At 36.2% G+C, this 21,812-nt stretch overlaps 1 protein-coding gene and 1 long non-coding RNA gene across 5 annotated transcripts; one reads left to right on the top strand and one right to left on the bottom strand.

Moving 5' to 3' along the window:
* Positions 1 to 2,673: 2,673 nt before the first annotated feature.
* On the bottom strand, positions 2,674 to 14,140 carry LOC133868502 (helicase-like transcription factor CHR28). 4 transcript variants are annotated; one of them, XM_062305413.1, is made up of 13 exons: positions 13,750 to 14,140; positions 12,677 to 12,767; positions 12,426 to 12,473; positions 12,045 to 12,341; positions 10,632 to 11,884; positions 10,371 to 10,442; positions 9,389 to 9,466; positions 8,414 to 9,311; positions 7,509 to 7,639; positions 7,111 to 7,332; positions 4,392 to 5,000; positions 4,089 to 4,298; positions 2,674 to 3,265 (listed from the first exon to the last, which is right to left on the bottom strand). In XM_062305413.1, exons 1-13 carry the CDS (start codon positions 13,882 to 13,884, stop codon positions 3,161 to 3,163), a joined length of 4,149 nt encoding a protein of 1,382 aa, XP_062161397.1. In that variant the 5' UTR covers positions 13,885 to 14,140; the 3' UTR covers positions 2,674 to 3,160. The 4 variants fall into 4 exon arrangements, with proteins under 4 accessions (XP_062161397.1, XP_062161395.1, XP_062161394.1 ...); XM_062305411.1 differs by having other exon boundaries at positions 12,045 to 12,473; positions 12,677 to 12,780; XM_062305410.1 differs by having other exon boundaries at positions 12,045 to 12,473.
* A 3,754-nt stretch (positions 14,141 to 17,894) lies between these two features.
* LOC133867819 (uncharacterized) lies at positions 17,895 to 18,665 on the top strand. Its single transcript, XR_009900197.1, has 3 exons — positions 17,895 to 18,125; positions 18,215 to 18,292; positions 18,476 to 18,665. It is a non-coding gene; the product is annotated as an uncharacterized LOC133867819 (long non-coding RNA).
* The last annotated feature ends 3,147 nt before the right edge of the window (positions 18,666 to 21,812 follow it).

Genomic DNA, 21,812 nt, shown 5'->3' with positions numbered 1-21,812 from the left:
TCGTGTTCCAACAAAACCAAGTGGTTATTCTTGCATAGTCTCTCCAGAGCTGTAGAATTGATTCTTGTTATTTGGAACTATAGAAGTCTGATCAAGAATAGTTTTTTTTTAGTGTATTTACGCTTCAATATGCAAGATGAAACTTCATCTCTGCTCATGTTATACAGTGTTCATTGTCGACATCTTTACCATATATATATATAATATACTACTTCAAACATCTTAATGAAGCTCGTGTTGGAAATAGAAGCAACTTGTCCACTGTGGTTTAGATGCTCATAACACTAGCATCAAAGGAAAAGTGGAGTTCTAGGAAACTTCACAACCAATCTGTCTTCGGTGCAAAATATTCTTTTACTTGCAAGGCATAAAATGAAGGATTTGCAATGAATAATTTTATCATGTCACACTGGCTAGCTTGTTCCAGAAAACTTCAAGGTTGTGGTCTTGCAAGCTCTCCTATAAGCCTGCTCGACACAAAAAAGGAACTAGGGACCATCAACTAAGACACTTTATCCTGAATAATGCTTCTAAGGTCCAAAATCTTCCTCCAAGACCAAGAGCAATCTCTGGGAGTCTTGACATCCCAGAAACTTCCATTTCTGAGAAGATTAGAAGTAACCTGTAGCTGGACCAAATGGAGTTACCATTATTGGAACATAGCCACACCACACATGTTTCAACATTGCTGCTTTTATTCCACATTTCCAAGCCAATTTAGCACCTGAACCATTAAGCTCACTTTCATTCCATAAGAAAGACCTGAGAATCTTTTCCACTTTGTTGATGATTCCTTTAGGAAGAACTAAAAGGAAGGACTAGTACACTTGCATGGCAAAGAGAATTGAATTAATCAATTGAAGTCTTTCTGCATAAGAGAAGGCTCTGCTTGTCCAGCTCTTAGCCAACATCACATAATCAGTCTTCTTCGGTCTAGAAGTAGGAGAAACCCTCAAATACTTCATTAGGAGCTTACCTTCTTGATACCCCAAAATTCCAACAAATAATTCTTGGTAGCCCTGCAACTCTACAAGTAAACAAACAGCTCTTATCAGGCTCAGCAGTCAACCCTGGCACATTCTTAAAATGATTCAAACACTCATTGACAATAACAATGAAGTTCAACTCGCCCCTACATAAGATAAGAAGGTCATCCAGCGAAACAAAGATGGAAAATTTTCTCCCTAGGGCATCTCTAATTGAATCTATACTTGGCCCTTTTAGACATATTATCCATAAGCTCTGAAAATGCCCCATTCACCAAGACAAACAGATAAAGTGACTGAGGATCATATTGACCAAGACTTCTACTCCCAGAGAAAAAACCCTTATGCTCACCATTAATTCAAATAGAGAATCTATTCATAGTGAATTAGTGATCACCGCACCATAACCTTAAGAACTCCAACAGTCCTTAAAACCACCAAACAAAATCCCATCTCGCATAATTATAGGTCTTCATTAAATCAACCTTCAAAGCACACTAAGGGGATCCTTTTATCTCTATAGTAATTTCTCTAAAGCTCTTGGGCCAAAAGAATATTATCCCCGATCTGCCCTCCACTAATAAAAGCTACTTGTTTCGCAACAATGTCACTAAGTACAGTCCAAAGACAATTAGCTAGGGTTATAATCGAGTTAAGTATTAAATGTCTAAGTTATCGCGATGGACCTCAGGGTTATAATCGAGTTAAGTATTAAATGTCTAAGCTCTATTTATTTAATTTTATTTCGAACGCAAGTCGAGCTCGAGCTTATGAGCTAGATAATTTGTTTAAGCTTGACTCATTTATTGTTTGAGCAAACTTAAACTTGTTCACGAGCTATTTAATTAACTTATCCATTCCTTATATAAAGTAAATATTATAATTGCTTATTTTCTTCATAAATTCATACTAATTATTAGTTAATTAATTATTATCAAGATTTTATCATTTGAGTTAATGAAACAAATTAACTTGAATCTTAAAAAATCCAATCTTAAGTTTTATAGTTGTATATAAATTCATTATGTACACAAATAATTATCCATACATAAACACGCATATATCTATATCAAGACTCACAATAACAATAATTCAAGTTATATCTATTATATTAAAAATAGAGTTCCGATGTTTTAATTATGAAATTAAAATAAAAAATTAAAAATTAAAGTTGTAGGAATTTATTGCACCGAGTATAGATCATTCAATATTAGAGCTTGATTTTATATTCACGATTAGCTCAATTATTAAACGAACCGAATTCGAATCAAGTTTATACGAACGGGCATGGAGCAAACTTGTTCATTTACGACCCTAATGTCAATTACCAACTTTACTGGACAAGTCATTCAATGACTAAAAATAAAACAGTCGCCTGCTTGGGTAAAATATACTGTCCATATATGGCTTACATACAGATTATCTTTAATCAACATGAAGATTGCTCAGGCCACATCTACTATTCAAACTGGGAATTGCGACATTACTCAAGACGAGAGGATGTGAGAACACTAGGAATCTGCTACGATGGCATGCATTTCAATTTGATGATCCGAATTAACCTCAGTGCAGATTAATGGTAATAAACAAACAAATACTCAACATGGATAGAGCGAGCTGTTATAGGAGACAAGAATCGTTCAAAATCTCATCTCACAATCTTCAAAGTAACAAATATATAATAACATTAGGACAAATACCAACGCATCAATACCGTATATGTATAGAATCAATTTTTACTAAAGAACCTAAGACTTTGTAAACACTGAATCAGAAAACAAAATAAACAAAAGACGAGAAAAAAAATAATAAAAAATAATAATAATCCCCTATCATTTACACTTGGGAAGTAACATGTATCTTTACTTGCTGTAGACTAATGATCTCCACATCCTATTAACTGTAGGAGAGAATGATGAGAAAGACAGAAAAGATCATTCCCTAACGAACAAAAAATTTAACGGAAAAGAATGGATCATGTGTTTCCGTATGTAGACTATTCACAGAAAATTCTCCCATCAACACAGTCCCCTGTTACTCCTTTAGAACTATTGTCAGACAATCTCCAAATAATTGAGCTGCTGCTGCTGCTGTCGTTCTCGCCATCAAAAACAAACCTATTGATAACCTGCGTTAGCAAATAACATCTGTCAAGCCTAAAAAGAACTCCCTAATCACATCATAAACAGGTATTTCAGGTCCTCCACTGTGAGGCGCGTCTGCCGACCACCGGTTCCATCCTCTCCAAATGCAGATGCAACCATCTCTCTCTTCTTTTCCTGCAAAAACCCCCAAGTGTATATATCACATGAGAAAAAGATAAAGTTAGGGAAATCACAGATAAGGACAATTTCAAGTATAAATGTGAAATCAGTCATTATTGAATAAAGACATCCACATATGACACAGATAGTTGTGCAGTACTGATAACTCAGGCAATGACAGTTTTAGTCAATGTCAGAAGAACAAAGCTGACAATTGTTATAAATTATAAAAGGTTTGAGTCGTGAACAGGACCGTGATTTCAAACGACTCCGATGCAAACTGATGAAAGCTCACTTTCATGGCCTAGACAACATATCAAAGATTTTTTTCCTGAAACAAAATACTCTTTATTTTGCTTGTCCACTCAATTATCATGATGGAACCAATATACTTAAGGCATGTATCTAAACGTGGCAAGCTGAGCCCACCTGAACATTGCTGATATGCAGAAGAAATGAATGCCAGTGTCAGGAATATGCATTACCCAATTAACAAAGCACATGAATATTGTTATTATTTCAAGTAGTTTAACCCACATGTCAGTATGTCAGTGCACTGAATCTAACGGAAGCTTCAGTAAAACAATAAGTCAACAAGATTCACCTATTCATTTCCTTTTCGGCTTCCCCTGGCCATTTCAAAACATATAAATGAGATATAAAGTCTACAAATCTATCCTGTGCTCTTAATTTGATTGTTAAATAAAACACGGCAATATCTGGCAGTATAAAACTGAATTTTCATGAGAACTACCAAGTTATCAATGTCTACAAATTTTGACTGAAAAGCTTAAAATAAACAAAAGAGAGAATTTACAAGAACACGCAACGACAGTACCTGAAGGGCTAAAATACGATCTTCAACCGTGTCTCTGACTGTCAATCGCAAAACTTTAACAGGACGAGTTTGCCCAATTCGGTGTGCTCTATCAATTGCTTGATCCTCAGTAGTAGGGTTCCACCAAAGGTCCAGCAGAAGAACATGACAAGCAGCAACCATGTTGAGACCAAGACTAGCAGCTTTCAGAGACATAATCATAACCGACACCTACAAGGAAAGGGATTGCATTCTATATATATCAAGAGGGAAAACATAGAACTTCGAACAAGGATATCAAGAGATGCTATGGTTTCCACAAACCTCTGGGCGGGTGTTAAAATCCTTCACAGCTTTATCTCTGGCAAAAACTGACATTGTTCCATCAAGTCTTCTGTACTGAATAGAAGAATTTTTTAGACAAGCTTCAAGCAAATCCAACATCCTCGTCCACTGGGAAAACACTATGGCTTTCTCTCCTGCTGACTCAACTGAATTATTAGAACTCCTCTCCACGGCCACATTTTGTCTATCAGGATTATCCTCAAGTAATTCCCCAACAGAGTTGCTGAGACAGATGGATCTTTCGTCAAGTGTGTTCTGTGCATAACTATTTCTCGATGTACAACCCCGAGGTTTACATAATGACTGCAGGACCTCAAGAGCAGCCTTAATTTTGGTAGAAGTACACTCAGAAAAATGCTCGGCTGCATCAACAACTTCAGAAGTAGGGCAGTTGGGGGAACTACCCTGACAAGGCTCGTCAGAGAGAGAACCATTTAGTGTGGCTTTGGAAAACACTGAAGACGTACTGAGTCTTTCTTTGCAATTTGTAACAGGGCACTGCTTGTCATCACCAATAAGATGCTCACTAATACATTGGTTGCAGAAAACATGACCACAAATCGAAACAACAGCATCTTCAGGAGGATCCTATAGAGGAACCAGCAGGTTGTCAGAAACACAAAAAGTACATCAACTTTTTTTATCTCAACACAAGAATTCCAAGGATATTAAAAGAAAAAGAATAGGTGGTAGATATAGCACAAGACAGAGTTCTAGAAATACACAATATTTCAGGGAGTTGCTCAATACTCACCACAGGCGACATTGTAATGTAAAACACACCCAGTAAGAGAATTAAATGCCAAGGACTATAGAATAAAGATACACCTAATATCATTATACCATTTGTCCATCATAATGCTAGCATGTTTATTTAACATCCAATTAGTTTCAATAGAATCTTGAACCACATAAACAAATATTGACCCTTTCAATAATGGAAGGGGAATTTCAACCATGAGGTATGTGCTTTATAATGAAATTCTTAAGAACTATAACCAGACCTACCAGTTTCAGCACAAACTAATTGGTTAAAAAGGTTATACCCCCTTCATAGACACTCAGGCATCTATACTTCCATCTCAAAATCCTTTTTTTTTTTATAAGTAAGAATAGTTTTATTGAAAGCGTAAGACGCCCCTACGTACACTAGAAGTATACAACAGGAAACACCTAACTAGAAGGCGGAAAAGAAGCAAAAAAATAAGCAAAGCTGATTGATAATGGGTATCGACCAGACATACAAGGTATGGAGAAACAACTTTAACACCTCCTCTAGGGAGCTCTCTAGGTTCTCAAAACACCTAAGGTTTCTTTCTCTCCAAATACACCAAAAAAGACAAATAGGCACCATCTTCCAAGAAATAGCGCTCCCAGATCTCCCAGACTTCCACCAATAGGCACCATCTCAAAATCCTAATTGCCTAGTAAATCCAAGCCATAGCACATCTTGCTTTCCAACAAGGCATGAACTCCATCTACATTAGACTTTAGAAATTGTGCCTGTTTCGACGTAAAAAGTTATTGGTCGGAAAATGTTTCTTTATGGAAAATTTACTAAAATGCCATTAGAATTTAGAAATTGTGCTTGTTTCGACGTAAAACGTTATTTGTCGGAAAATGTTTTCTTATAGAAAATTTAGTAAAATAATGTTAATTTGGTAAAAACTGTAAAAATGAGTCTGAGAACATTTTTGGCTGTTAAGCTTGCATTGAAAATCATTCCCCACCACAACACCCAAACATATCTCACACCCAGAACTCATAGAAAACATCAAATCAATCAAGACAACCCAGAACTATAAATTAACCATAAATCACCACATCCCCATGGCCAAAGAAAATCCTTAAAAAACACCACAATTTTCACTCAAAATTACACAAAACCGGAAACCACCACATCTCTTAGCGGAAGAAAAATAAAATAAAATAACCCACCACAATTTCCACAAACTCAATTCACCATCATCAATCAGGTTACCATGAAAAGCTCAATTAGAGATGCTACCAACAGCCCTTAAACAATGTCAACCAGAAGCCAATCAACTACAACACCACCATCAAGAGCTCCTCTCTCCCACAAACAACACCTCCACCTCTAACAACAACCTCAAGTCCACCACAATTGAGACAAGATCAAGAACATCACCGTGATTTTTGAGCGATGGGTTTGTTATCAAACTCAGTTAGAGATGGGGATCAGAGAGTTAGGGTAGAGGAATTTGACAACAAAGAGAGAATAATCAATCAGAGGGAGGGAGAGCAGGAGAGAGAGAGAGAGAAGCAAAAGTTTTTTGTTTTTTGTTTTTTGTTTTTTGGTAAAATTAGGAGAGCCAGAAAATGATGAGAATAAGGGAGGCTGGCACATGTTTAGTTTCTTTACAGAACTGCTGAACAGACATATTTGGTGTTCTCTACCTTTAACTTCTCCAAACATACAGTAAATAATGATATGATAACAAAAGAAAATAGAGTTTCTTGCACTTTTATTTGTAACCATATTACCAGCCTACAAGTGCAATCCAAAATAGCTTCTCTCTAGTCACACTAAACCTTAAAGACGTGCACACACACACAACAAAGAGATAGACAGACAGAGGAGCAAGTCAGGAAAAAGAAATGTAAGCACGCGTAAACACACACATACACAAAACACAGACAGAGGAATAAGTAAGGAAAAAGGAAAATCAGTACATACATTACAGATGCCACAAATTGCTAAAGATGCTTCTAAACAATTCAGAAGATATATTTGTTTGTCCCGTGGAAGCTTCTTTGCCATCTCAACTGAGGATCTCCATAAAGAACTAGAATCATAAGGCCTAACGAGAAGGGGGTGATCGCAAGCTTGTCGAAGGCGCAAGAGCATCAACAAGATGTTAACATAATTTTGTTTGACAGTTCCAGCATTTGCGTATTCCTACATAACAAACGTACACATGGTTCAAAGAACTACTGAACGCAAATTAACATGGCCACCACATTCAAATTTTGAGTACGTAAACTAAAGAAAATTGCAAGCTTTATTTCATTAAAAACAATGCAATCACATGAAAAAGGAAAAGTCAGTCCCCAATCAAATCCAAACTGCCATACTTGAAACTGGGCACGTGAATCAGCCTCCAATCTGGAGTAGAAATTGCGTTCCTCATCTGAAAAGTCCACTTTTTTCAGCTCTATGAATTTGGGCGGAAGACTAATTATAGGTTCCCCATCAAGAAGTGTGCCTACAGAAAACAATTACCTTACCGTCAGATAATCATATTTCAGAGCAAAAAATTTCACACCAGTGCTTACAACTAGAAATCGATTGCAATGGAAAATATTATTCGAGATTTGATGCAGTTTACACGATGGCAATATATCAAGATGCAAAAAATAATACCTAAATATATAGAATAAAATTAAACCTCAAAAAACGAAGTCAAAAGTACATTTTAACTTTCTTTGGGATCATAGGAAGTGAGTTGGATTGGTAACTCATGGATCTTAGTCGTTGACGGGTGAACAAATATGCTATGGTTTTCTTGCAGCTTACCTAAAATTGAGTCGATCACTGTACCTACAGATGTTCCTTTAAAGCCACAGTAACCATCCTCAAGGCAAACAGAATAATCAATTTGATTCCATGCTTTCAAGTGGTTCATCAACAATTTATTCTCAAACGAGAGAGAGCATAAAAAAATTTAAAATTAAAAATAATTAAAAAAGAATAATAATAATAATTAAAAAAAAAAAAGAACCAGTTGAGAAATATTTCCTGATGCATCAATGCAACTTCGATGGCTTGTAAAACAGAGTATTCATGGTCACAGCACAGAGTCAGACCCGAGCCAAGTAATAAGCCTCAAGATGGAATAGAGAGTAAAGATTTAACGCATCTAACAATTTCTACATGTACAAACAAATCCAGAACAAAAAACAAAACAAATAATATCAAATCAGCATCAATTTATATTGAGGGACAAGAATTAATGCACACAAGTCTTATATATTCTTACCTTTGGTACGGCGCAACATTATTGTCTTCAAGATAGCTTGTAGCTTTCTGTACCCTTTTGTTGGATTCCTATTGATTGGATGCTTTATTGCAGAACAGAAAGACGTATATAATGAAAAAGGATCATATCTGAGAAATCTGAAGTAACTATAAAGATCATCAATTGCATTCTGGATTGGAGTCCCAGACAAGCACCATCTACGTTTAGCACGAAGACCCCAACAGGCCCTAGCTACTTGAGTTCTGTGATTCTTGATGCTCTGGGCCTCATCCAGGACAACCCTAAACCATCCCACCTTTGCAAGAGGACGAGCAGTAGACTCAAGCAGTGCACTATCCAAACCTTTTTTATTTTTTGAATATTTTTTACCAGAACTAGGAGGATATTTCCTTTTCCTGCTGGATGAAAAGCCAGCATCATCTTCTGGCTTTCCTTTCTCATCGTCATCTTCATCAACAAGAGACTGCTTTGGGACCTCCATGCTGACAATTGAATATGTAGTCAGGACAATATCATACTTGGCCAGCTCGCAATGATCCTTTGTCCGGTTGCTTCCATGGTATGTCAGCACAGAAAGATCAGCTTTGCTGGTTACCTTACTACTTAACTCCTCAGCCCATTGCCGTAGAACGCTAGTGGGACAAACAATAAGGGTTCCAGCAGATGGCCTTCCCTTAGCTTGGACCAAAGGGTTCATGTTCTTCATCCGAGTTCTATTTGACGTTACTTGTTGCAAATCAGCATCTTGCTTCATTCCATCAACTGCAGGAAGAACAACCTCATCCTCCTCCAAATTTAGAGTTTCCAACTCTCCTTGTTTTACATTTTGACAGGCTCTAAAAGATGGAGCCCTTTCCTTCAGTATAAGTGCAATGGTTGATACTGTTTTTCCCAATCCCTGCAAGAATGGTTACATACATCAGAATAATGTTAAGCAAAGTTCCACCACATCTAACCATACAGGGGAACATCAACCTGATCATCTGCAAGAATTCCTCCCGAGCAGTTCAAGCCACTTGTTTCCTTGTGAACCATCCATGACAAAGCAATTCTCTGTCCAGAACATTTAGTCGAGATTAACTGGACAACATCACTTATACAAGCACACACGCTAGAGATTAACAAAAGCAGGTCATGAAAGTTTTGAATTCTATTATTAGAAGTCAGAATTTATGAATAGCAAAGAATGCAAATAGAGCATAAAATAATCCCAATTGCAGTTTGTATGGAAGATTAAAAACACCCAAAATGACCCATGTAAGGAACCATTCTCTCCACCTTTTTTTTTGGGCGGGGGGGTTGTTAGGTCAACCATTCACCACTCACATACCAAGATTCTCATCTACAGTTGAAGAAAATCAACTCCTGATTTAGTATACACAGGGTTTGTTTCCATTGAGATGAACCATTTAGAAAACTCAATACTCATTTGAAGGAAAGATAAAAAAAATGGAGAGCCTCTGTACGCCTTCTGCCCATATGCTGGAGTACAATATCCCAGTTCACAGCTTATATTTCTGAAGGGGAAAAAAAAAATCACAATGCTTGCTATTCCATCCCCAGTGCGGGGGGATCATCAAACCTTGTAACCAAACACTACCTCTTTTATTAAACTGTGGTTAAAAATCGATATACTTATAATGTCGAATTGGGTAGGAACATGAAAAAAAAAAAATCATACTTTCACATGGCACCTTTCAAACAAATGAGATTGCCATAATCGTCTAATAAAATTACTTTTTACGATCTCTGTAACAAGTATGCAGATAGCATAACCAATTTTTCTTTTATTTTTTATTTTGCACAGAGTAGCAATGCCCATCCCAGGCATCCATGCCTATATCAGAGTACATTTTTGTTTCAGAGGTTGCCCAAACTCTAAACAACAGAATTCCAAAAACCTCCAATATCTCCAATTAAATTCGAGGAGAAATAACGCAATGGAAAAATAACAGACCTGATGTCTTAACAAAGGAACTGCCAATTCTCCTTCTGGTGGAATAGCTTCTGACTTTGGCTGCGAAAGATCCTGAAATGTATAGCACGATCTAAGCTCACCATGGTTCCAGTAACAAACCATCATCGAGACAATTTAATTTAATCTTTTAAACAAAAAAATAAAATAAAAGACAGGAGCATATTTGCATTCTACAGAGGGCATATTTCCAGTACCAGTAAGAGCAAGGAAAGAGGACAATCCAAAACTAACAGAGCTAACCTGCAATGCGACTTGTAAAATCAACCTATCATTTCTTGCCTTAAATCTTGTGCCTCCTACTCCCATGTAATGACTGGAATCACTAAATGTAGAATGTTGTGAAGTAACAAGGGAATTCCCAGTTGATGGAGAACGATTTGTGGGTGGAGGATGACTCATATCTTCGATAATGCAGATATCAGAATCATCCTCAACACGGGATTTGTCCAAGAAATTTTTGCAACTCAACTCAGGGCTGACTTCTGAAAAATGAAAACCCGTGGTCGTAGATTGAACAAGTCTACCCTCACTTTCATCCTTAACGCAATTCAACTGCATCTTGCCCAGAGCAGATGGCTCACAGGGCAAATATTGTTCCGATGCACTTAAATTCAAATATCTACCATCAATGTGGGATCTACTAGCCATTTCATCAACTATATCTTGAGAATGATGCGCTCTCATAGAAGCAATAATCAAGTCATCCTTCTCACTTTTTACGTGATCATACTTCTGAGTTGATGTAGAATGTGAAGCACCAGACAGTTTCAAGTCTTCGTCAACAAAAATTTTGTCATCAGCACTGTAAAAAGGCTTTCTACTGACAGCTTTATCAATTCCTTTAATAGAATGGCTACTAGGTCCAATCAATTCATCAGTATCTTCATTCTTGACACAAGCTGCTTGTACTTTGCTTGCCATGTATGACTGAGTGCAAGTCAACAGCTTTGCTGATGCCTTGTCATCAATAGGGCAATCTTCAGCATCAGACGAAGAATTTCCACTGATTGATGACATATAGTTATTACCATCATATTTAAAACTCCAACCATTAACATCTGCGTAATCAGTCATTGACACCTCCGAGACAGATCTACCAGTTGTTCCCCTCTGAGCATTCATAATCATCTTACTACTTGAGCATGCACTATCATTGGAAAATTCCCCTATTTCATCCTTCGTGTTAGTCATCTTTCTTTGATTACCCAGCGAAATTTGAGAACTATAACTACTGGGCATACAATGCTGTGAGAAATCATCTGTACTCATGCAATATTGCAAAGAAGGGTACTGGTCAGTGAAGTCACTTACAACATCAGAACTTTGACAGATTGTTGACTCAGTAGAAGTTATATTTTGCGAAGATATATCCGCATCCATGAAGGATATTGTCATGTCTGTACATGGATTAGTTTCCTGTGGTCCAAAGGTATCCATACCATAATTTGCAAAATTTACAGCAATGTCCTCGACAAAAGGACTGTGTGAAGCATCTGCAATAATCAGAAGACACTAATCAGTCTTCCATCTCAGTTTTCAGAAACAATACCATGCCCAATGCAATGATCAAGGAAAACTTTCAATTGACAACATAAATTCCATTTAGCAAATACTTAAGTCCAATTAATATCCTCAGTGGAAGAGTTTACATACATTTGGAGTCAACATCCTCCCCTACATGCCGGAACTGAACTTCAGTTTCACCCTTAGGAAAATCGGGATACAAGCTATCTCCATTATACAAAACATTGTGAGCATCTATATCAGCAAAACCTGAACTACACGTTGGTATCTCAGCTGGTGGAACTCCAGCCCTCCCTGTGAAGGAGGACTCATGGCCCGGTACTACTGAAAACCAATCTTTGAAACTAGCAGAGCAAGCACGCACAGGAGAGGCAGTTTGCGTCAAGGGTTCTATGTTTCCACAGTCAAAGACCATGACAGAGTTCCCTGCAGAATCAAATGAAGCACTTGAGCCCCATGTCACAGAATCTGAACCTTCTGAGTTGTATAAAGAGAAAAATGTGCTAGGACCTGTTAACTCAGCCTGTAATGGAGGTGATCCTTTTGATACTTGAGATCCTAAAGAATAAGTATGGAAAGAAACGAAAATGTAAAAAATTAGTATTAATGTCATATCCCAATATCCGGTAGTAGTTTGAGGAGATATCAATATCCCACTACTAAGCCTGAAAATAGAGTACTTAGAGATCCCATAAGCAATGAGATAGTAGGAGAAGAGGGGACAGTGGAGGAAAAAAAGCAGGTCAGCATAAAGGGTTTACCCGTTTGACACTGTGGATTCTCAAGAATGCCAGCATCAGGAGCTGATTCACTGTGCAACACATTTTTCTGAGATGAGTCCTCTCGACTGCTCTGCAATTTGGTACTAAAATGTTCAGTTCACAAGGAAAAGATGCTCATCAAAAGTTCAGTTTGATGGGATTAGGGCTTACATATGTTAAAAATTCAAACTTGCAGAGGACTTGCCACAGATATACAAGGCATTCAAGTATAGACAAATTAATACAGCATATAAATGAAAAATAGGCCCCAAAAAAAACTCTCATATATCAGCAAGCAGATACACCCACATTGAATACAGCCAAGCTCATCCAACTGACAATTCCAAGCACGGGTCCACAGACATTAGTACATGTCCATCAAAGTACCACGCAGCATAATTGACATCACAACCAGAAAACAAAGCAATCCAGCCAACCCATAACACTTATAAGCAAACAGAGTAGAAAGAAGAACAAAAATCCTACATACCCTGTCATTTTGAACACATACAAATCGCACAATCAGAGATTCATCAAAAAGGTAATTAACAACCCACAAAATATCAAAACTTTTATAACAACACTATCAAACCAGAATCACCAAATGCTAAAACTTCGTACAACCTGGACCATAATTAATTAACATCATAAAATTTCACTTAGGCTAAGACTCCCGCAAAGCACATAATAACCATAAACTTCCCCCCAACTACTTCAACTTTAAATACGGAAAATCCTTGTTTCCGGAAGCAAAATCGTGCTTTAGGTAACCCAAAACTCGTCCTGGTCTCGAATTAGGTGCACAGCTACAACTTTGTTGCCATGAGGCCCAAGTCACACCAAGGGTCTCATAGCTAAGAGGCTAACTTTGGAATATCTACAGCTTTGAGAACCCCTCCTCTCATTCTTCCCCAATTCACAGAGACCGAAACAGTGTCGCAAAGCCTTAAAATACAATTGTACACACAAATTACCAGCTCACTACACACCATACGACCCATGGAATTGAATCTTCCCAAAACTCCCAATTTGAATTCGCATATTCTAGAAGCGATTTTCCAGAGAAAACCTACCTGCAAAGGCTGGGGATCCTCCTCGCCGAGAATGTGAAGCAACGTCTCGACGTCGATCGACAAGTCCTCGTTCCAGAACCCATCACCGCCCGAGATATCGCCGCGTGTCCACACGCCATCGTCGGCCATCAACATGTTCAGACAATCAATCTCTCCAAAACCCTAACTCTCTCTCTCTCTCCCTCTCCCTAGCTTTATGCTCGGCGACCAAGGTCTCTATTGCGATGGAATCGAAATCGCATATCTCCACGAAACGACGACGACGACGAAGAATTTGCTCGCAGAGGGCGGTTTCGGAGAAGGTTCGCAATGCGACTTTTCGTCGTGCGAAAATAAAAATAAAAAGAGAGATAGGAAAGGACAAAGTCGCGGATCGTGAGCCGTGCTGAATTGCGGGTGGCGCAGGTTTAAATAGGGTTTGGGCGTGCGTCGGTTAAGGACCAATTCTTTTGGGCTCAGTTTTCAGCCTTCAATAGTCTTTAAGTGTGAGAGCCTCTGAGGTGCGGTGAGGAATCAGCGGAGTCTATCAGTCTACGCCTCTTTTGCCTTTTCACACTGCCAACTTGGATTTGGATCATCGCTTTGCCACGCGGCTCGTGGCCCCCTTTTTTTTATATTTATTTTGTTTTGAGTCTTTTCAAAATTACATTAAATGTGTGTTAATCCATTATTAAATTCTAATCTTATGTTGTATATGGCATTACTAAAAAAAATAAAGGTATTCTACTGTGTTAATGCTTTTTAGAGAGAAAATATATATATATATATATATATATATATAACTTTATTTGTTAACGCTTTTTAAAGGGTGTTTTTTTAAACAAAAAATAAAACAAAGTATTTTAATGTAATATGAGGATGAAAGTAATTTTAAGTATTTTATTAATATTTCTAAAGTGGTGGTTAATATTTTTATTTTGAAAAGCTAAAAAAAAAAAATAGTTTTGTCAAACAAATCTTGTACGAGCAAAACTTTTATCCAAGAACTAGTGGAGCTTGTACTTTTCTTGTATGGACAGTAATCGTTGACAGCAATTAAAGTGGTCCTTCAAGGAGGCATGCGAAGGATGATTAAAAAGGAAGGATTAATCATTATTATTTTCAAAGATGGGAAGCAAATGCCAAATTTTGTGAGTCATTGGAAGTTTCTGAGAACCCACGTGTTGTCAGATTTGAGGGAGCTTCCAAACTATTACATATATATATATAAAAGGCTAGAAATTTCGTTCGTGCTCCTCCTACAAATACTCAATCATAGAATTACTGTTTATTTATAGAAAAAGAGTACTAAGACAGACTGTTAGAACATCTAATCACTATGATTGCGTAGATTTTTATCCAAAATAATTAATTTTAAAAGCTATTTTTCCTAATCACTTCCATTGCAATTAATATATGGTCACTAAATCATGTTCTCACTCTAGAGTTTTCAAGATTACATATCCCTTTTCTAGATATGTATTCATTGGTAAGGCAATATATGGTCATTAAATAATGAATCAGACTTAAAACATAATTAAATTCCCATAAACTCTTTCGAGCGACTATCGAGTAAAGGTTGAGTGAAGTTTATGTTTAAGTTTGTTTGAACGACTGTCAATTACAACAGTGTCGATTACAACACAATTGACCCGTATTTTGATATTAGGATTTGCCAACTCGAAAACAAAACTTAACAATAGTTTAAAACAAGTAAAATATAAAAAATAAGAGCTGATATTGACGGTCTAATCGGAATCAAAATCTCGTTCTCTACCCGACGAATCTACAAATAAATTCATCTACTTTAGGGTAAAAGAGATGTAAACAATCACTTGTTAGAGCAATTGGCTGTCTATATTTAAAGTAACTTTGGCAATTGGGTTTGATTTGAAGTTTCAAACAATGTTCAAATATGAAGGAGATCGAATCCTCTGGTTTGTCTAAAGAAGCAACATGCATATTTCAATCTTTTCCATAATATTCTATGTATAATTCCTTTGTCGGTTCGTGTTTTCTTCACTTTCATAAATTAGTGCAGATTCCAAAAACCTTTGAAAAGTGAAAATAATGGCGTAATCTGGACGGGTTAGAAGCCAAATTTTGGTAAACTTCGTCATAAAACTCCGTGCAAGTCATGCCTTTTTTCTTCGGCATGCCAGCTTTTTTTATGATTCTCCAGCCGACATGCAGGCTTCAAAAGTCTTCAAAACAAACTGATTTTTAAACGCGTAGATTGTCGTGTCTACCAATATTCTGATTCTCCAGCCGACAGGATCTCTCAGTTAAGTACACATGTGAAATACATATAATCCAATCCACCCATAGATTTGACTGAAGATGTCCAGCATTTTGTTACAATTTCTAGCTCTTCTTTTGTCAAGATATTTGTGACAGGGAGACAAAAAATGCGTCATATTTGTGACAGGGTGATATTTGCTCTCCTGGGTCTCTGCCTTTCCCTGTCTCTTCAAATCATTAGAAATTGTTTTTTTTTTTTTTTTTTTTTGGTAGTGTGTAGAGTGTTGAAGCAGGCTAGAATGGCTGCCAAGCCAATATATTGCATTTTTCATAACATGTATGCATGAGTAGCGGTTTGCAACAATTACCTTCCTAGTTATAAATTTTGATTATTGAAATGCTTGTTAACACAAAAATTGAAAATCATTTGTTTATCGGCAGCAATAAATCACTTTTTTATACTTTAAATCGTCACTTATTTCAAAAGTTTAAGTCAATAAAAAAATTGTAAACTTAATATATTATGTAGAAAGCGAAACAGCGCCCACTATGGGTAGTAACATTTTACAATACATGTTATATTGTATACAAGGACGGAGCCAAAAGCTCTTATGAACAAGGGCCAGTGGCCAAAAAAAAAATTGGTAGGGACCAGTAAGCTAAATTTTTATTTTTTACCTTACCAAAAAAAAAAAAATCTAACCTTATAATTTTTTTATTTTATTTTTTAAGAAATTGGGAGGGGGAGGGTGGCAGGGCCTCCATCCCTGATTGTATATAAACAATGCAATGTGTCAGTTGCTTTTTAATAGAAAGAAGAGACATAAAAATGCATGTATGGCGGCATGTGTTTTTATATTTCTCTCTCTTGTCTTGTGAATATGTGGAAGTTATTTAGATTGTGAATTATATGGGTATTGCTTTAGTGGTATGCTCTACCACCGAGAGAAAAATTCAAGAACAAAGCATGTAGAACAACTATTTAAGATCAAATTTATTTCGGTATCAAATAATTCATTCCGCTATGTATTATTGTATTTCTAACATATTCTTATAATTTCTCCCTCATGTGAGCAAGTGCAGTGGCAGAACTAAAATTTTAGTTAAAAATGGACAACATTAAAAATTAAAGATGTACAAAAATTTTACAAAATAAATAAACAATTCAACAAACCTTAATTATTGTTTAAAACTTCTTCTTTTTTCACATCTAACGTTAATTTATTCGGTTGTTCTCCATGTTCATACAAAGCAAATTGGATTTTATACACTACATGGACACACAACCTTCCAACTACTATCTAAACTCGTTACATCAGTTACATAAAGAAAGTAAAACAGTTACAACCGAAGCCCATTTAAACTCAAAAATTGTAAGAAAGCCCACTTGACAAAGCCCACTCCTAACCAGCCTGCACCTTTTCTTTCCCTAGTTAATTGCCACTCACCCATACACAAAATCATAATCCTACCTCAACCAAAACACATTCCAAACATAAGCCTTTTACCCCCATAAAAGTATCTCCAACAATTATAGTTAAAATACTTAATGAAAAAGTGTTAATTTATATTTCGGCTACTATTTTTTCTATACACACTCCAACAGGTTTTTTATTATACTTTTTATTTTATTTAAATATTATTTTTAGAGTTTTTATTTTTTTTATTTTGTTTATTGTTTTCTTAAAGAATAAGACAAATAAATAAAGAAAAAAAGAAATAAGAAGATAAATAAAGAATCAATATATATATGTGTGTGTGTATGTATGTTTTTCATATGTTTAAAGGATATATGTCACTCTTATATGTGGATTGTATGAAATTTCTTACAAACTAGTTTGTAGGAAATTTATGTTCAAACAACTTTTCATACTTGCCAAACTGTCACACATGCTATTAAGATATGAGACAACCTTTGGCACAACCCAAATTGAATCTTGTGTGTTTCAACCTTTCTCGCATCTCTTTAGCCACCTAATTACTAATTGCCTAGAGATCTTCAACTTCCTCCCTTCATCTAACAAAAATTGTTGCTACAATTCTCAACACTTTATCGCAGGCTTTTATAGCATACTTTTAGGGACAACGTTCCACCATTATATATTATCAATTAACCACACATCCACCTATTGAGGCCATCATTGATATCGATTCGAGTATGAACCTAATTGTTAATCTTTGAGAGCCATTTCTTCTTTAGTTTTTTCTTGCACATATGAATGCTATTTCTGTCTTTCTTGGGCAGATAATTGAGTTTTGTATATGGGTTTGACGTGAAAGCAAAAGCGAAGAGCGAATCGGAGAAAAATTTGGTGCAAAAATGGTGAGTATTCATTTTGGCAAAAGGAAACAACAAAATTTATGTGAGATGAGGGGTTGGGTTTTGAAGTAAAGGGTCTTTTGCATCATGCTTTTCATGCTTTGTTTTCTCAAAGAAGAATAAATATAATTGAATGTTGAAAACTTGAGAATCTCTAACACGGGACTTTCATGCGAGGCACTAAAGAATCTCTCTTGAGTGACTAAGTTAGGGTGGGCAATCAAGGAAGCAAGGAAAACTTTACATGGGTTAAGGAATTTTTTGTAGACTAGCCGGGGTGTGAGTCCCCCTCTCAACCCCTGCTAGCTCCGCCCCTGAGCATGTAAATTACTTAATGAAATGAGATGAATCGTAGAGTCAAAGTTCGAGCATATAATTTGTATTATGATATCATATTAAATTGATAAAATATATATATATATATATATATATATGAATTTGATTATTTAACTAATATTGGATGACAAAAGAACCAGGTCAAATTATCGTTTTCAATATATAATTGACTTTATTATTTCATAGAAGCGTTTGCATATGCAAATTAGGAAAGAAAAAAAAAGGGAAAAAAGTAATGAGGTTAAAGAACATAAATTAATCCAATGTTTGAATTTTAATTGTTTCTGTACCTTAGGCTTTGTTTCGACATAAAATTTATTCTGTTGGAAAATATTTCCAATGAAAAATAAATTTTCTTGAAAATATTTTTCTATGTTTGGCTCGTATGGAAAATGAGCGACAACGAAAAACAACCGCGACTTTCGACAACCTCCGGCGAACACTATAACAGATTCCGACAACTTCCGATGACGACAACCGGCGGCGGATTCAGGCGAACTTCGTGGAAGTGGTCCAATAATTTTTTACGGTGGACCGTTAGCTTTTGACAATGGTTTGATGAACTCTGGTGACGGTCCAGCGAAGTAGCGTACTCAGGCAATTTGAGAAGATAAAGCTCAAACTCGAAAAATTATTTACGGTTTTAAAAAATAGAAACTATTTTAGGGACATTAAAAACGATTTTCCTGATCAATCATAAATGTTTTCGATTTGACCACGATTTTCAGTCCTACCAAACACTAATTTGATGCTGCCTTAATGCTTTTACTTCATAACACATCAAAAGAAATGTCTCAAATTCAGTGAATTAAAATAGTAATTGCTCTTAAAACAGTAATTCTCACATGTATTTTTAATAGGATTAGTAGAGCATGTGACATATGTTCTTCGAACATATCAATTTAATAGACAGGTTAAAAAAATTTCGCCAACGGAAACTTTGTCTTTAATTAAAAACACAACCTTAACAAGAATTTTGTTCCCATAATTTTTGTCTCCAATCAAAAGTTGATGTTCCCCACATTCTTTAAAGGTGCTCTCATTTCAATTGTTTCCATTGGTATCATTGTTATCCACATCGTAATAGCTAAGGGTGGGCACGGGGTGGGGCGGGGTGGGGTGGATTTCCGCCCTTTTTGCCCCCACCTCGCAACCTTGCGGTTTCAAAAATTCACACCTATGGCCCGCTAAAATTCAATTGTATCCATACGATGCGGGGCGGGGCGGGGTGGTTTTCCTCATCTTCTCTAAAAGCTCAATGAATCAAACCCTGAGATTCAAAGCAATCCCCCAAAATCTCAATCAGAATCCAGAATGAAACCAATAAAATTGAAGTCAGATAAGGAACCACCAGAAAACCTGCAAAATCAAACCCTAGGATCCAACCAATAAAACTTGCAAACCCAAACAACAAACTACCAAAAAATCACCCATGAGTATTGAAGAGTCGAAAAATTACAAAAATGAAGAAAGAAGGGACTTAAGAGGGAGGGATGATTCGCAGGAAGGGGATGACTGAGTTAGGGTTTTGGTGAAGGTTGAATAAGATGAAGAGGCGAAGATCAGCTCAGTGTGAAGAGAGGAGAAAAATGAAGAGAATGAGAGGCTGTGCGACGCTAGGGCGAAATCTCTAGAATTAGAAGAAAAGAAATGAAAAAAATAAAAGGGGGGGGGGGGGGGGTGTGGCTAGGGTTAAGTGGTAGGATTTTTATTTATTTATTTTCTTTTATTCATGCAGTGTGGGGCGGGGTGGGGCCCCAAGATTTTTCAAAATCCCAACCCGTAAACCGCACCGCACGGATTTACTGTATTGGGACCGAAAACCACAAAAAAATGAAAGAAATCTGGCTGCTTGAGAGGCAGGGCGAGGGCTTTGGATCAAGTCAGGTCCTGTACAGCCCTAGTAAAGCCGCTACTAAGAACACTCTCAACATTTTCCATAAATCCTCCTTTCTTCCTTAAATATAAGATAAATTCTCAAAAAAAATTCAAAAAGCCATGCGCAGCAAATACCTTATATATTTTCTTAAACATTGGGTAAGCTACAATACTACCCAATTAGGTAGCACTTTAGCTTTTCTATCAATTATTTTAATACAAAATATATCTTTCTCCCCCTCTCCTCTATATGCCTTTCATTAAGGATTGTATTGAAATTTTGTAAAAAATGTGAAAGTACATAAGAACTTACATTTTTGTAAAACTCCATGTGGTAAGGATAAATAATAAATAACTCTCAATCCCAAACTTCATTTTAAATTTTGACTGAAACCATCATTGAATCACCTCCAAATCTTTGGAGATGGTTCGGCTACCCGTTTTGGCCAATTTGAGATTATCTGACCACCTACTATAAATTGTTTTTCTTTTTCTTTTTTACTTTTTATATTTAGATTTATTTTCTATTTTATAGTATAATGGACACGTGTCGTATTATTATGTTACAGAATTTGATGATGGAGTATGATCCTTTATAATTTTTGTGTTATTTTATTTATACAAATCTTTAAATTCCAATCATTATTTTTAAATTAAACATAGTTTTAATTTTATGACTTTTGATGTTGTTGGAATCTGCCTTGCTGAGTCTAAGACTAAGAATGGTCGCAATACCTGCGAGAAAAGAATAGTCAGTAAAAAATAACTTTGATGCATAAGTTATTTAATGTCATCTCAGTTGAAATTAAAGTTATTTAAAAATACTGCTAATAACATTGAAATTAGGATTTGACTCAAGTGAAAGAGAGGTGATATGATACTTCCTGGGCTTTTGGTTCTCTTGCAGCCGCGGGATGACCTTATAGCCATAGCGCCGATTTGATCCTGGGTTGGTTAGCCTTTCAATGGGCCAATCAGCCCAAATCTGAGAGGTGGAATCTCGATAGGGGTGAAAAGACGGTTATTCTGTTTTAATAACCACAATCGTCCCGCCTTATATAATTTTCAGTTAGCAGTTATTTAAAGTTATAACCACACCGTATAATTGTTTTAAAATTTTGACATTTTGAGCCTATTTTTTTTAAAGTGTTGAGCCTTCATTGAACTTTTTTTTTTTCGCCGAATGTATGATGTCATTTAGTGTATACATATAGGTAGATGATTAGTAGTTAGTAACTTCCTTCACATATCCTTAAAATCGCAAACCGCGTCCTAGGCAGTTAGTTTTTTTTCTAACGGCCTACAAAAG

The sequence above is a fragment of the Alnus glutinosa genome, chromosome 5 (genome assembly GCF_958979055.1).
Source record: "Alnus glutinosa chromosome 5, dhAlnGlut1.1, whole genome shotgun sequence".
NCBI lineage: Eukaryota > Viridiplantae > Streptophyta > Magnoliopsida > Fagales > Betulaceae > Alnus > Alnus glutinosa.
This window is presented reverse-complemented; position numbering and strand designations above follow the sequence as displayed.

Bases quoted from the DNA above. Each gene is read 5' to 3' on its own strand.
- LOC133868502 (XM_062305410.1), bottom strand. From the start codon at position 13,884: ATGTTGATGGCCGACGATGGCGTGTGGACACGCGGCGATATCTCGGGC. The intron at 9,467-10,370 runs GTCTGTTATTTT...TGTTCTGGACAG, and splicing joins TTCCTTTGTTAAGACATCAG to AGAATTGCTTTGTCATGGAT. The intron at 9,312-9,388 runs GTTGATGTTCCC...CCATTCTTGCAG, and splicing joins GAATTCTTGCAGATGATCAG to GGATTGGGAAAAACAGTATC.